Consider the following 15,227-nt stretch of genomic DNA (forward strand, 5'->3'; position numbering starts at 1 on the left):
CCAGTTCCGCTCGTCCTTACTAGGTTAGTCTCCTCCTTTTATCCCTCCCTTGGGGCGTTGCTGTTGAAGGACGACCGTTACTGATACATGTTTTTTTCTACTAGGAGAATCCGCTGTTGGAAAGGTTTGGCCCCGATACCTGAAAACCTGCATCTGATGGGTGGACGAACATGTTAACATTAACTGTGTTGCCTGCTAGAGCTCCCTTGTCCTTAGATTCGTTAAAGTGCGTTTTCCTCTTCCATATGTAGCTGGAAAGTTAGCTTTATGTTTGGTGGGACGAAGTACTGACTATGATTGTTGTTGTTATTGTTGTCGTTGTTGTCTAGGACCAATTTGATGACTATCGGGAATCGACGATCGGTGCCGCGTTTCTTACCCAGACGATATCTCTAGATGAAAATACAACTGTCAAATTCGAGATATGGGACACTGCTGGCCAAGAAAGATACAAGTCTCTTGCGCCAATGTACTATCGGAATGCGAACTGTGCTGTTGTTGTCTACGATATCACCCAAGCAGTATGTCTTCTCCCCGTCCACGCATAACCTTGAACATCTAGACGAAGCTGACTGCCTCTGTTCGTACGTTGCCAGTCCTCCCTCGACAAAGCAAAATCATGGGTAAAGGAACTTCAACGGCAGGCGAACGAGAACATCGTCATCGCCCTTGCCGGTAATAAACTGGATCTTGTGACGGATAGCCCGGACAAGCGTGCCATCCAGACAGCAGATGCTGAAGCCTATGCGCGTGAAGCAGGTCTGCTTTTCTTCGAGACGTCAGCCAAAACCTCGACAAACGTACGAGAGCTATTCACGGCCATAGCGAAGAAACTGCCATTGGACCAGGCGGGTCCCCGAAATCTACGATCTAATCCCCGTCCAGGGGTTGATTTGCGCCCTGAGGCTGCTGGACCACAGGCGAACAGCTGTTCGTGCTAGAGTTGGTGATGGCTTTTAGGTTATCCTTGATTTACGCCCCTGGATTCTTCCACTGGCATTAAGTACGAGAATCCATCCGTTTGTCCCGTCCGCTACCGCTCGAATTGCGTACAGTTCTTCTCTCTCCCACATATGGCCTCTAGTCTGTGTTCGGCATGAGAATGTATCTCTGCAACCCCCCAACGAAACGCGACAAAGAGGTAATGGTTATATGGCAGCATGGACAAGTTTTATCCCAAAGTTGAATGTGCATTTAAATATGTGGTTATCTCCTAGCAGATTTTGGGTATCTTTTGTTTTCCTCCAACATGCCTTTGCGTTGCACATCTCCTTCCAAGCACTGGAACTAACCACGACGGCGTCCTAATTGACTTCTGACGGCTTCGTCTTCGCAATCTCATTAGACCCATGTTCGGTGGATTTGCTCCCTCACTTTTTAATACTTTATTCGTGTTTCCCTTTTGTCCTGTTTGCTTTCCTCTGCTCTGCTCCTGGTGTTATTTTGGCCGTCGTTTACTCTAGTAGTCGTTTACTTAGTATAGTATTCCATCCTTCATATATTCCTAGTTGCATTTATGGATCGCTCATCCCTCTTGCACCCACCCGTCAATCCATCCTTGATCCTGTTTTGTTCTGTTTTCCTCCCCCTTCCTTGCCTTTCTTGACTTTATTTGCTACCAAGATGTTTATTTTTTTACAGCCAAATATGAAAATAGTAATGCGTAGTAATTAGTGATATTCTCACTATTTTATTTTTGCAGTCCGGCTAGTTTATAAAAATACTACTATGGTATTTAAAGCCTCTTGTAATGGAGGAATATATAGTGCAATGCTAACTCTGTCCCTCAGCGGAAACCAGCTATTCATGAACTAGATACCTCTAGAATAATGAAGCCCGAAACACTTGACACACTTTGTCCACTAATTGGTTACCCGGGAGGTGTTGTATTTATCTTTTGACAAGGGAGGTGCATTCTGAGTTCTGGCTTGTTCGCATGTCCTGCTAACTCAAGGCTAGGTCTATCAATGTCATTGTTCATACAGGCTACAGCAGGTGATTGGTCATTCATCGGGAGAGACCGAATGCTTCTGCTGCTGGATGGGATAATCTACGCGAAGACAAGAGAATAATAATCACCAAACCGTGTTTCACATCTAGATATTATTTCTATTCTTGTTTTCGGTTCCTAGCATTGAAGTGTGGCTGGTCAATGTGTGGCTGGTGCCAACCACGCTAAATTTCCAAGCAACTTCAAATCTCAACAACAGCTGAATGAAGGTCTCTGGCAATTTTTGTGCCTCACTAATTCCCCTCTGGCCCCGCCAATCGACCATTTTTTTGATAGTGTCGCACGCTATGCTGCGCACTTCAATTGCGTCGAGCCGTCCGTTGCTCGCTTCCTCAGTCTTCCCCAAGGCGTCTGCACAATGGCTATGTACCTCAAAAGTCAGGCGGGTCAATACGGCGACTAGGGTAAATTCATCCCGAATACCTATTATTGTCTAACTTATTGCTGATAGTACTCACACTCATACCGCAGAGATATCATGCTCTTGCTAGAAAATCAAATGCCGGCCGTCGATGCTCCTTAACCCCGAATAGCGCAACCGCTTCACAGTTCTTTCAGAAAGCTGCAAGCTCAACCAGCACGAAACCTCCAGGTCCAAGTGATGCGGACGTCCGATCACCGGCCTCCCCGTCAAGTCGATCTTCCCTCCGCCCGGAAAGTATTCCCAAACCGCCCCAATCTCCTCCCGTTCAAGGTCAGACTTCTCCAGGCTCAGAGGTGCTGCCGCCAGATCATGAGTCCTCCACACCGCCGCCGCCGCCGCCGCCGCCCCAAGGCCCCAAATCCAGCCGATTACGCAAACTACTCTACCTGTTTCTCACAGCTGGGCTTGCGTATGCTGGGGGTGTCTGGTACTCCCTTCGGTCGGATAACTTCTACGATTTCTTCACCGAATATATCCCATATGGCGAGGAAGCGGTTCTGTATCTTGAAGAACGTGATTTCCGGAATCGGTTCCCTCACGTTACAAAACAGATTAATCGGCGCGTCACAGTTCCAAAAGATGAAGGTGCTCAGGTTACGATACCAAGCGGAAGCGGATTGTCATGGAAGGTTGCAGAAGAGCAACAGGAAGCGACCGATATGACTAAGAAAGGAAGACGCATGGGTACCGCCCATGCGAATGAGCCAACAAAAGATATCAAGGTTGCTGAAAAGGCCAAGGAGGAGGTGAAGAGCAAATCAGCGGCTAAGAAGGAGGACGTGGCTGCAAACATACCAATTCAAGAGGATCTCGAACCTCAACCTGCAAAGGCAGAGGAGAGGAATTTGGATGCTCCAAGGCAACCTGCAGTTCCGGCCGCTACTACTATCGAGCGCTTGGTTCAGGATAAAGTGGATGAGCCCGTCGTACAGGACCTAGTGAAAGTCTTCAATGACGTAATTTCCGTAATCAGCGCTGATGAATCTGCCTCTAAGTTCGCCGGCCCCATTGCCAAGGCGAAGGAGGAGTTGCAGAGGATCGGGGACCGCATCGTTGCTTTGAAGAAAGATGCTCAGGAATCGGCGCAGGAAGAAATCAGAAATGCGCACGCCGCCTTTGACAAGTCTGCCGCAGAGCTCATTCGACGTATTGACGAAGTCCGCACCCAGGACGCTGCTGAGTTTCGCGAAGAGTTTGAATCTGAGCGAGAAAAAATCGCCAGGTCATACCAGGAAAAAGTCAACACAGAGCTTCAGCGGGCTCATGAAGTGGCCGAACAACGCCTTCGCAATGAACTAGTTGAGCAGGCCATTGAGTTAAACCGTAAATTTCTCTCTGATGTCAAGACCCTCGTTGAGAATGAGCGTGAGGGTCGCCTAAGCAAGTTGGCTGAACTGACCGCTAACGTCGCGGAACTGGAACGGCTCACTGCCGGATGGAGCGACGTGGTTGACATCAATCTGAAGACCCAACAGCTTCAGGTTGCAGTTGATGCCGTACGAACGACTCTGGAGAACTCCGATGTGCCTCGCCCGTTCGTTCGCGAATTGGCTGCGGTGAAGGAGCTTGCGTCTAATGATGAAGTTGTTGCGGCTGCCATTGCCTCGATCAGCCCCGCAGCTTACCAACGTGGAATCCCATCCGCGGCTCAGCTGGTTGAAAGATTCCGAAGGGTAGCTAGCGAAGTTCGCAAAGCTAGCCTGTTGCCTGAAAACGCTGGTATCACGAGCCACGCTGCCAGTTTGGTTCTTAGCAAGGTTATGCTCAAGAAACAAGGGTTGCCTACCGGCGATGACGTGGAGAGCATCCTGACTCGAACCGAAAACTTTCTTGAAGAGGGTAATTTCGATGAGGCTGCTCGTGAAATGAATAGTCTGCAGGGCTGGGCGAAATTGCTGAGTAAGGATTGGCTTGCGGATGTCCGACAGGTTCTGGAAGTTAAACAGGCTCTCGAGGTACGTTCATGTTCCCGGTTTTTAAAGGCATTTGTATAATGTCATAGAAATTAGCTTTACTGACGATTATCTGTGTTCACAGATCATCGAGACTGAGGCCCGTCTTCGTTGCTTGCAAGTCGAATAAATCAAAATTAATATTACCCTGGCCGGGACTAATTATCTCCTTCTTGTATTTTCACCAACTACCGCTTGTACACATATCATATTCCACAATTACTTAGACTCAATGTTAGATATGCTATTTCCTTTGTTTGGTAGTTTATTTGACTGTGTTTCCCATATCTTCCTGGCTGGTCCTCTGTCTGCACTATTTGCACCGTTTGCACCGTTTGCACAGTTTGCACCGTATAACGTCAACCAAGCATCACCTGGTCATCTACTCAGTACCTAGTCTCTCATTTACACCCGCTCATATACAGAACGCAAGCGACAATGACACCTCGACAGCTGCACGTTTCTCGCCTCTACAAGCGATGATCTATTTCTTTCGCTACACTGGTCTTTCAGCTTCAGCTTGGCATAGCGGATAGCCACATACTCACACGCTACCGCTCCCATACCATGCTGTATACTCTCCGTCATTATTGCGTACTCCCGACTTAGCAAATGGCCGAAATCACTCTCGAGGCGTTGCCCCGTGCGGTATAAGCCCGATATCTTCAAATGCTTTCGTCCATAGACGAATCAGCCATGCTGCGGCCTGATCCCCAATCCTCCCATTCTCGAACGAAAACCACACCTCCGGACTCTAGTGAATTGGAGGACACCACACTAGAATGTGGATCAAGAGATGGGGAGCAGCGCCGTGGTTCAAGAAGGCTCAGGAACAACAGGACATCCAGTACGTTTTTCCTAGAATCCTCTTTGATCCCAGCGAGGAGGCCGGAACCTGGCTATGATGGGGGCATCATCCTCTCCCGGGCCAGTTCAGCGAGCCAGAGGAAGGGGAAATGGACTAGTAATGAATCCGCCAGCGTTGTTCCTAAACGACATGCGACTGTTAATTATAAATACAAAAAGTCACCCGTCGGTGTCCCGCCGCCGGTAACTCCCATGACGAATGTTTCTCACCGCGAAGAAGCGTCGCGAGATGGTGCACCTAGGATGCCCTCCGATACCTCGTCAAGTACGGCATCCACGCATCCTCCGCAATCTATCGGGCTCGATACGGATCCAGCTCAGATAGTAAACTTAGCATTGAATCTTAGTGATTCGAGGAGGAGATGTGCGTCCGGGAGAGTGGTTTCAAGCATGGCACCAAGATCCAGGGGGGTCTCAAGAAGTGACATATCGGCGGACAGTTACAAATTTCCCCGACAAAACATGATGGATAGTCAACATTATGCTTCACTTGACCAGCGGACATCCAGCAAAATAGCGTCAGCACCAGGCATTGGTCGACACCCTTCAGTGGCTCCACGCCAATCACACTCCCCGTCTCTGGAAAGATATCCAGGGTCGGTCATGACGGATATAAGTTCGACACAATTCGAGCACATGCCATATGACGTATCCAGTGCTACACTTGCCAGAGCTGAGAAGACCCGAAAGCATTTTGAACTTTTCGCAGAATATCTGCGCCTACTTCCACATCTACCTCCTCTCCCAACTAACAATGAACCTTCAGGTTCAACTGCAAATTCATCTGTATCGGCTAGAACGGCAGGATCTCGTGGCCGGGAATACAACCCTCTCCAATACATTCGTAATCGCAAAGTGAGGTTCCGCGAGAAATGCCCCATTGATTCTGAGGCCGATGGATGGGACAATCCCGAGCGGGTACGAAGTTGGGTGGATCTGATTACAGGTTCGGATGAGAACCCGAATCACAGATCTGAGGATTGCGTTCTGCTTCCCAAGTTTGACTCAGATGATAGACCAGGTAACCGGGCGCAATCCGTCACAAGCACGACCAATGCTACCAGAGTTCATAGTGGTGGGGATAGCAGCAAACCCCGTCGGCCGCGGATAGACTGGATAACTTCTCCCGCAGACTTTATAGCGGATGCTGCATGGCTTGAAGAGGGGTCTAATAAACTTAAAATTGAAAACAGAGATGGCAAGCGACTATTCAGCCCGGACACGCGTTTACGGCGTATTCCATTACGAGGTTTAGAATCATCAACCGAACAACCTGCTCCGACGACGGAGAAATCGGAGGGCGACCATATTCAAGTAACGAAAAAGCCTTCAACTCATGAAAGCCTCCCTAGCTTCAAATCTGTTTTCTCTCACGCTCATACAGGCGCGGATCGTGGGCGTGCTCGACACAAGATTAAGAGTCCAGTTCAGCTTTCCCCTCGAAGGTCCCCCTCGATAGAGGCGAGCAAGTCAAGATGGCGAAAAGCTCTCTCACGCACTTCTGATTCGTCTAGCGAATCCGGCGATGACGAACAGGAAAAACATCGGGGGAGAAAACGCTTTCCACGGCTTTCGAGAAGGCCAATTGAGAATGAGAACTTGATCGGCTCCCCAGTCCAGAAAATCCCCGGATCGTCGGATAAGGCCTCTCGAAAACTTACATCCTCTTCTACTATACCTCATAACGTTTCTGACGCACAAATTGGTGACGATGCTCTATCTTCAAGAAATAACGCACAACCCCATATCCTACCATTTTTGGACACCCCTCTGGGACAAGAACGGCATATTCCGCCACCTGGCAACAACGTGGGATCATCGTCATCATCTATGATCGAGAGAAGAAAAGATGACATTCCACGATCATCGATTGGGACTGTTGATGGTAGCCTTGGTTTAGCGTCCAACAGGCAAGAAAATCCCAACATCGCACTAAACCTGTCACCTCCTGAAAGTCGCCCTTCTTCACCGACAAAGCCATTTTCGTCACGTCTAGTTGATTTAGGAAATCGGTTGTCCTACACTAAAACAAACGGTGGATCATCTGGGGTAGTTCCTGTCGATCATGACGCTCCTGAATTACCTCCGCATAAACACGTGTCTGCTCCTGATGTGCCTCTGTTTAACTCTGTCACACAGCTGGCCTTAGATCATCACGAGGACAGAGCTAGAGCAAGTGATATTCATCATCCTAGCAGCCCACCACAAATAAACAAGAACCAAATGCAGCAGGAGTCGAGACTTCGGGGGATTTTCAAACCTGCACGATTGGCTGAGCTTGTGGGGAGTGAGGTTTCCAAAGTTGGCGATTACATCTGGAAAAAGGATATCTCAGGCCACTCAAGGCAGTCATCAACGGCATCGAGCGAGGTATTTTCGGATTATGTCGACGCGGATGACAACTTCCCTGAGGCAAAGCGCAAACAAAAGCTCCACTTGTCTCGTTTTCCGATCCTATCCGAAAGTCCCGGTTTATCACGGATGAATTCCAAAAAGGATTTACCCAAATACCATGCGCCGAACCTTCCTGCCTTTGCCTCTCCTCCCAAGCACGATGACCAAGGCGAATCACAGCCATTATGCGAAGTCGACATCTCAGCGCAATCTGATATTAAGTCACAACCGCTCGAGGACGAATCAGCCAATGTCTCTCACAACGACAACCTGCTCAACCCATTTACTCCCTGCTGTGATATGGGAAATAGTTCCTTTAGAGAGGGCCGCAATAGCTTCGTTGGCTCTGTGGGATCAAATAAAAATAACAATAACCACCTTTCCCTCCAAGTCAGTCGAGATCAGCTTCCAGTCACAGGCCTTACCAATTTAACCGTCACACCCACTGGCCAACTCCGTCCTACAATGTCTGTGGCCACAAGAAACTGGAGCATCTCCCGTAGTATTGATGGCCCGTATCTTATCGATAGACGTGAAATTGCACGAGTAAGAGCTCATTTGCTCTCGTCGGGAATTAAGGCACTGGAAATATGCCGCCAAGCCGACATGATACGGGATTCCCCTCCTGTCCTTGTATTTAGCACCGAGCACGGGTTGGGTGGCAATGTACCTCGCGTCCCGCGGTCTGAGGAAGTGACAACTGCAGCCCGGAGCCTGATGTTCAAGTTCGACCGCGAAGTTTGCCAAGTTCAGCATGCTATGTCGAAATTCTCATCATCAACCTCACCGTCTTTGAAGTCGCGATTGGATGATTTAGACTCACTAGTCACATCGACGCTTAACCCGCGCATCCGCGATCTCACATCCGAAGATGACAAACTAACTAGCGAGCTCGCGACAACGAATACATTGGCATTGAAGCAGCTCAACGACTCGCTCGATAAGGGCTTGAGGAAACGAAAACGCAGGTTTCGATGGATAAGCCGTGTCGGGTTTGTCATGTTAGAATGGGTGCTTGTTGGTGCTATGTGGTGGTTGTGGCTGGTTGTGATGATCTTCAAAATGTTAGAGGCCTGTGGAGGGGTTCCTTTTCGGGCATTAGATGGATTTTATGGCTATAAGTTTTAATATTTCTTTCTTTTCATGTTCTAGGTGTTTGGGCATTCTATATATATATCTTTTTTCTTCTAATTCTTTATATTTCCTAATGGACTTGAGATTTGCTGTTCAGTACCTGTTCACCTCCAAGGGATATATCCTGTTTTGTTACAGCGCTTCCCCATTGACTTTTTTAAGAGCTCTAATAAGTTCTTTCCATGTGCGTCGTCTAACTTCCCCTTTTGTTCGGTGAGTTATCGTTCATAATATACCCCGCGTTCTAAGTTACGCCCCCTTGTTTTACTTATGACCCTTGTGTTTTTTGCAATATAGCGATCCAACTTTTACCAGTGCCCTTCCCTACCATATCACCTGAGCATTCCGCTATATGATATTTTCATTCTTCGCCTTCCATATTCTGAAATCCTGAATTTTGAAGTTTGAATTTTTCTTTCTTTCTTTCTTTCTTTCTTTCTTTCTTTCTTTTGGGGGGGAGGGGGGAAAGTTTAGTTTAGACTCGGGAATATACTCGCTTCTCCTTGCTCCTCCACGAAACTTGCGACTGACTCTCACTGCCTCCATTTCTTTTCTCCATACCCATCACTACTAATTCCATTAGGCTCACAACTCACACCTTTTGAGCCAATCACCCATAATTTGCTGACTGCCGCCCTCCAGCAAGAGCAGTCCACCCAAGAACGGTGGACAGTGACACGCCTCAGCCATCAGGCCAAAATGGCTGGTCTATCGCGAATAACGCGAATAACTCGCCTCCCGATCCTTTGATTAACATTTGCATGTAAGGCTGGAACGACCTTGATGCGGACCATATCACAAAGGGACGGAACGAAATCGAAATCGAAATCTTATGTCCACTACACCCCGGACGCGCCGATTGGTATATACTACTACTAGTAGTAAATTGACAAAAACCCCATTTGACCGGAAGCATGGGTACCAGCCCGCGCTAGAGCTTATCACAATGAGGCTACAGAAGCAGACTAGTAGCAGTGGGTTTCAGTCATACGAACGCGTAGAGGACGCGGGGGGGGAACCGGCTGAACGAATGGCCGTTGATGTTAATTTGAGCGCTGTTCCTTGATTCTAATCTTGTGTTGGGAAATACCGTACGGGTGCTCTTCTTCTGAGACTTTAACTCTTGTGCTTCAATTCGGCTTGTCGGAAGTTCTCTCGACACTATCCGTTCCGCACTTCAAATAGATGCTGTTGGAGCCCCTTTCGGAGTACCCCTGCCATTTCATTGGAATATGGCTTAAAACGAAAATAAGGGATGAAGGGCTGAGCACCGTTTCCCGTTTTGATTGAATGGTGGCATGTCACTGGAAGCTCGAAAAACAAGAAGTCTAGCATAAATATATAACTGGGTATAATTTAACCGTGAAGAGCAAAATTCCACGAGTGCAAAATTGCCTAAGAAGAATTAGTCGCAGGATCCAAACATTCCGGCATTTACAACTGTACAAAGGGAATACGATTTAAAACACCAAAGCTTCTAAAGGAAAATTGCCCGGGTTAGCGATAGGTATAAGACTAATTTGTGGGGAGGTAACAATATCGGACTGGTTGCTATGATATAAAGGATGGCAAATTGGTCCTTAATACGCAATAATTTATGTCTCGTCACACAATTCTTTATTCCAAATTAACTCTTAATCTCATTTACTGCCGTTGTAATTTGATCTCCGGGTTGACGACTGTCGGTGGTGCTTCGTTCAGGTCTGTTGGTATTCCCTTCCATAGCTTGAGTTTCCGTGAGGATGATGCAATTTCGCCCACGGTCTGCTGGAGATTTTCCCCAACAGCTTCGGTTTGATTTGAAGTATCTGCTGTAGCCTGGTGGGGACTACTCTCTCTTTGTCCAGCTGGCGTATCCGTGTTGGATGCTCCGTGGCTCGAAAAGAATCTCCGCATACCAGAAGAACCCGGGTCTGAGTGAAAATGTCTTCTTAGCGGGCCATCAACAAATTTGGTAAAGGCTGTCGAAGATGATTTTTGAATCTTTTCACTTGCTTCTCGGAGAGATTTCCTTGATAATTTCTTCTCAACCCTGGCCTTGAACCTCCAAATATTGTCAACAGGACGAAAATGAGTAAAATCCGGATCCACATTAATCAACTCGGATGGTTTTGATTCCCGTATATGTCCAACCTCCATGTGTGTGAAACCATAGATAGCAATAGCCGACGTATCTCGTGGCATATTTGCATATTTGGCCTGGCGCAGTATTTTTTTGGGAACGACCACGGAGCTGCCCCTGAGGCCCATCGGGTGACTAAAAGACCTTTTAGGGGCCACTACTTGTTGGCCAGTTGCAGGTGAATAACACGGGCCCCCGTTCCTGGGGTGGCGCGCAAGGTAGTCTCCAAAGTTGGCATCAAGAGTGAGAGCGCAAAGCGGGAGAAATTTTACATTTTCCTCTGGACAAATGAAGGTAGACTTCGCCCTATCCCTGTTCCGCTCATGAATTGGGTAGGCAGACCAGGTTTGATTGTCGAGAGTAAGCTTTAAGCACGAAGCCCAGAAATCGCCATACAGTTGAAGAACAATATATGCATCGCCTAACCTCATTGGGAAAACGTCATCATATTCACATCTGCCACGGTGTCGCAAACGCATATTACCCTGGAGCCGGTTTCGATTGCCCAACCGAACTTTCTTTTGGGCGGAAGTGGATATCCGATTGCTCTATTTGATGGTAAAGAACGGATGTCTTTGCAAGAACTTAAATATTTAGCCTCGTGGCATGGTTGTTGGTAGGGTTGGAGTTGTTGATCTAAACCAGTGGCATCAGTTCCTGTATCGACGGCCGGGGTGTTGGCATTTTGGGATTGTTGCACTGCGGTAAATATTGAAGACGATTCGATATTACCACGAGTTTCTCGTTCGTTTTCTGGTTGACCAAATTGCTGGTACCTAACTTCGCCCAGTTGTGCTTCTGGAAAACGCGGGACAGATCCGATTTGCTCGGGATGACCCTGCTCCTGACCTGGTTGGTGCAGTGGCTGTTTGTCATCTCGGGGTTGTTCTCCCGTAGTGGTAGATATCAAACAAGCTGTCACATGTTCGACTGGGCCAGGATCCTCTGCTAGTTCTCCAGGTGGCGTGTTCTCATCCATGGGTTGTTCAATCACTGGAGAGAGAGAAGGAGCTTTTACCACTTGAAAGTGGCCATGTTCTTCTCCCCATGCCTGATCCGCAGCTTCATTCTCGTCCTGGAAGGTTTCATCGATATCAACACTTGTTCTCGAAGGCCCAACGGAATCACAGATAAATCCGCTCCTCGGCTTAGGAAAGGCAAATACCCCGACATGGTGGGATTCTCCCGAGTCTATTGACCGAGCTGAGGAGCTGGTCGGCCAAGATGTAATACGCCTTCTGGGGCTGGGCCGTTGGTGAGCCGGCAGTGGTTCCTCTGGTGCAGAATTAACAGATCCTGTAGTTGTGCTCCACTGGCCACCATCTGACTCATTACCTTCTTGAGCATCCGTCTCTGCTGTGGCGGCAACTATAAACGGCGCTCTTGACCAGGTAGAAGCTATCGCATCTAGCTGCTCCTCGAGCAAAGTGATCGCGAGGAAATTAGGATGGGGATATTCGGATATTCTAAAGTTAGGTTGCATGTCGGCCTGGGGGTAAAGGCTAAGCGACCCGAGACTGGGTTGTTTATTGTCGGTCTTCAGTCCAGCAACGGAATCAACAATATCAGAGTCGGCGTCGGCGTCGACATTGACACTTGAGAAGGCTGAAACATCGTCATCGAGCATTCGAATATTCCAGACTGGTTGACGATGGTGGTATTCTCCATGCCGCCTCCTTCGTGTGAGAGATCCCCCAAGCGTCTCTGATTTTGGTGTATCTCCATCACTGTCGTGGAGTGTCTTGGTTGGGGATGGATCTGGCACGAAAATGCCCGACTCAGGGGGAATACTGAGATCTGGGCATTCTGTCAAAGGCTTCCATCTTGACGTATCCTGTGAGCTATTTACATTAAGTAAAATTTTTCCAGCTTCAGTAATCGGACCGGTGTCGCCATTTTCGACACGAGAGCGGATGCCTTTCCCAGAAGTGGGCGTTTGGGCATTGGATGGGTCCATAGATTAAATCTGCTGGAATAGTTCTGATATTACAAGTGTTAAACCAAAATGCAGTCACTAATGTGTTGAAAGGCAACTAAACGTTGTTGTATAAACCAGAAGATATACAGCTAATGCAGTGGAGATTTCTTTCAACGAAACAAATCAAAACAGACACCCGGCTAAGGAAAACAAAGTGGGAAAGACAAAATAACAATGAGAACATCTCAGTCCCAGAAGAGTGCTAGACGGAAGGAACATTCCTAAGGAAATGGAGGCCGAAGCAGCAACGTTGGAATATTTGCTGTTTGCTCAGGGAAGGAATGACATACTTGATGCGCGCTTCTGCTTCTGTTCGCGCCCATCGATGGATATCCGCCCAACTGCAGAAGCAAACGACGCAGATAACACGTCCAGATACCGGGGAATTCACTCAAGTTCATATTCTCATGGTCGTTGAGAGCCATCGCAATCGTGGCCTTCTGAACACATACACCAATTCGATATTTCCATTTTTTGTTGTACCGAAGTATCCTGCTCAGGCGCGTAGTCTCGGTGAAGCTCAAACCATTCCACCATTTTTAGAGCAAAGGCCCATGTTCAGTTGACTGTTCGAGCCGAACTCCTGGCATGGCCTAACAGTGTCTAGTGCTCTGTAATTTGCTTCCGACGATGCTTTCAGGAGGCATCCGTGAGATCAGACTCCTCATTTCTTCCAGAACACGACCAATATTCCTGAGCGGTTGGAGGAGGCCGGGTGTACTTTGCACAACCAACGCTTAAAGCAAGGAGCTTCGACCCAGCCACGGTTGTCGTGATGTGCTCATTATCAGCTCACGTATCTTGCCTTGTGCCTGACAACAATATATCAGTATCTCTCAAAAGGCTGTGTGGCACTTGGGTAAATATATGAGTCCATCCAGATCAACATGCGCCGCATGACATCCGCTTGGATTTCCCCTCCTCCTCATTCATTAGTGTTGACTAACTAGTGTGTCAGTGTTTATTTTAGTAAAATTAACCGCATTGCAGTGTTACAAGTTCAATATTATTCTTCTTTCACCTGCCCTCTGAACAACAGGGATTTTGTCTTTTTCATGTGGCTGGGGGAAAGGGAGTCTGATCCAGAGATTGATATCAGTAGTATTATCAGTAACCAAGTCCAAATTGTAGCTATTGATGCAAAATGCCATTCCCAAGATGACCAGCCGGATGTGGCTTGATGTTCCTGATAGACTTTTTGAGGCCAGCGCGTAGCCTGGTGTACCACCTTGGGGCGGAACTCCTGATGTTCGCATTAGAGTGCCGCACTGAAGTCCAAATGGATCAAGTTCCTTTGCTCCATGATCACAGACCGGGTTATTATCCCAAACGGCTTTAACTCGCTGTAACTGCAAGCCCTTAGGCTGCCCTCCAATGTATGCCGATGCGATCTGTCTGGCACTTTACATATGCACACATAGGGTCATTATGTCCAATGAATTCCATGATCCCAACGTTGGACATTGACATTTTTGAAAGAAGAAGTAAAACTCTTTGAATTGATCAGGGTGGTTAGAGTTGAGTTTCAATACGCCCCTCATGGAGGAGATGCATCTGTAGAAAAACCCACAAGATCAATCGCAAACCTTGCATCACATCCACATCCGCTTCCATAACTCGACAAGTTGCTGACGGAGGCTTCAAAAGAGGGGGAACTTGCCGCCAAGCTGAGGAGCAGCGGAGAATCGCACACTAATCCACACCTTAGGGTATCCATGTACAGGAAGTTGAACAGAGACGCAAGACTCTTAATTCAGTTCTCCCAACAAACGGAGATTGGCAGCGGAGTTTGGCAAAAAGACGGAGTCAACCGCCGTAATATGGGACCTCGGATACAGAATACGAGCAGTCGGCCGTTCGGAAGTTTCATCTTCCGTTGGATGAATTTGTCTGGCTTCATCTTGGTGCTGTCAATTGAACGAGGGATGGTGTTGTGGTGACTCGTAGTTAGTTAATCCGTCCCGAGGTCGGCATGTGGTTTATAAATGTCCGTTTGCAAAATTGTGGGCGAATGGATAACTTCAAAGCCCTGATATTTGCAGCAAATTCCAAGATCCGCACCACAAACAACCGCTTTACGAAACGCATTTCGCTCACTGACATTTTGCACATGCACATTCAAGTATATCTCCCACAGCATACATGGCAGCTCCCAGGATCAATCTATATCTGGACGTCGTCAGCCCCTTCGCGTACATCGCCTACTATGTGACAAGAGTATGTTATAATTTGCAAGCACTTTGCTTGCTACAATATGTCGTCACGCGGTCCCAATACCTGAACTTCTCATTTTATTATTCCGCAGCGTCCTCCTGCTAAGCATGCGTGCAGTTTGACGTTGGGCT

General features: G+C 47.8%; 4 protein-coding genes across 4 annotated transcripts; 3 read left to right on the forward strand and 1 right to left on the reverse strand.

Annotated features, from left to right (window-relative positions):
* Positions 1-293: 293 nt before the first annotated feature.
* Positions 294-941, forward strand: HCAG_06262 (GTP-binding protein ypt5; the record flags this gene model as incomplete). The annotated part of the gene is made up of 3 exons (XM_001538607.1): positions 294-302; positions 330-521; positions 597-941. The coding sequence occupies 3 exons, from the start codon at positions 294-296 to the stop codon at positions 939-941; spliced, it is 546 nt and encodes a 181-aa protein (XP_001538657.1).
* Positions 942-2,369: 1,428 nt separating this feature from the next.
* HCAG_06263 (conserved hypothetical protein) lies at positions 2,370-4,517 on the forward strand (the record flags this gene model as incomplete). Its single annotated transcript, XM_001538608.1, has 3 exons — positions 2,370-2,397; positions 2,463-4,390; positions 4,473-4,517. The coding sequence occupies 3 exons, from the start codon at positions 2,370-2,372 to the stop codon at positions 4,515-4,517; spliced, it is 2,001 nt and encodes a 666-aa protein (XP_001538658.1).
* A 566-nt stretch (positions 4,518-5,083) lies between these two features.
* Positions 5,084-8,776, forward strand: HCAG_06264 (predicted protein; the record flags this gene model as incomplete). Its single annotated transcript, XM_001538609.1, has 3 exons — positions 5,084-5,618; positions 6,021-8,194; positions 8,228-8,776. The coding sequence occupies 3 exons, from the start codon at positions 5,084-5,086 to the stop codon at positions 8,774-8,776; spliced, it is 3,258 nt and encodes a 1,085-aa protein (XP_001538659.1).
* A 1,650-nt stretch (positions 8,777-10,426) lies between these two features.
* Positions 10,427-13,307, reverse strand: HCAG_06265 (predicted protein; the record flags this gene model as incomplete). Its single annotated transcript, XM_001538610.1, has 3 exons — positions 10,427-11,224; positions 11,389-12,738; positions 13,173-13,307. The coding sequence occupies 3 exons, from the start codon at positions 13,305-13,307 to the stop codon at positions 10,427-10,429; spliced, it is 2,283 nt and encodes a 760-aa protein (XP_001538660.1).
* Between the last annotated feature and the right edge of the window lie 1,920 nt (positions 13,308-15,227).

Source organism: Histoplasma capsulatum, genomic scaffold, assembly GCF_000149585.1.
Source record: "Histoplasma capsulatum NAm1 scaffold_7 genomic scaffold, whole genome shotgun sequence".
NCBI classification, from domain to species: Eukaryota; Fungi; Ascomycota; class Eurotiomycetes; order Onygenales; family Ajellomycetaceae; genus Histoplasma; species Histoplasma mississippiense.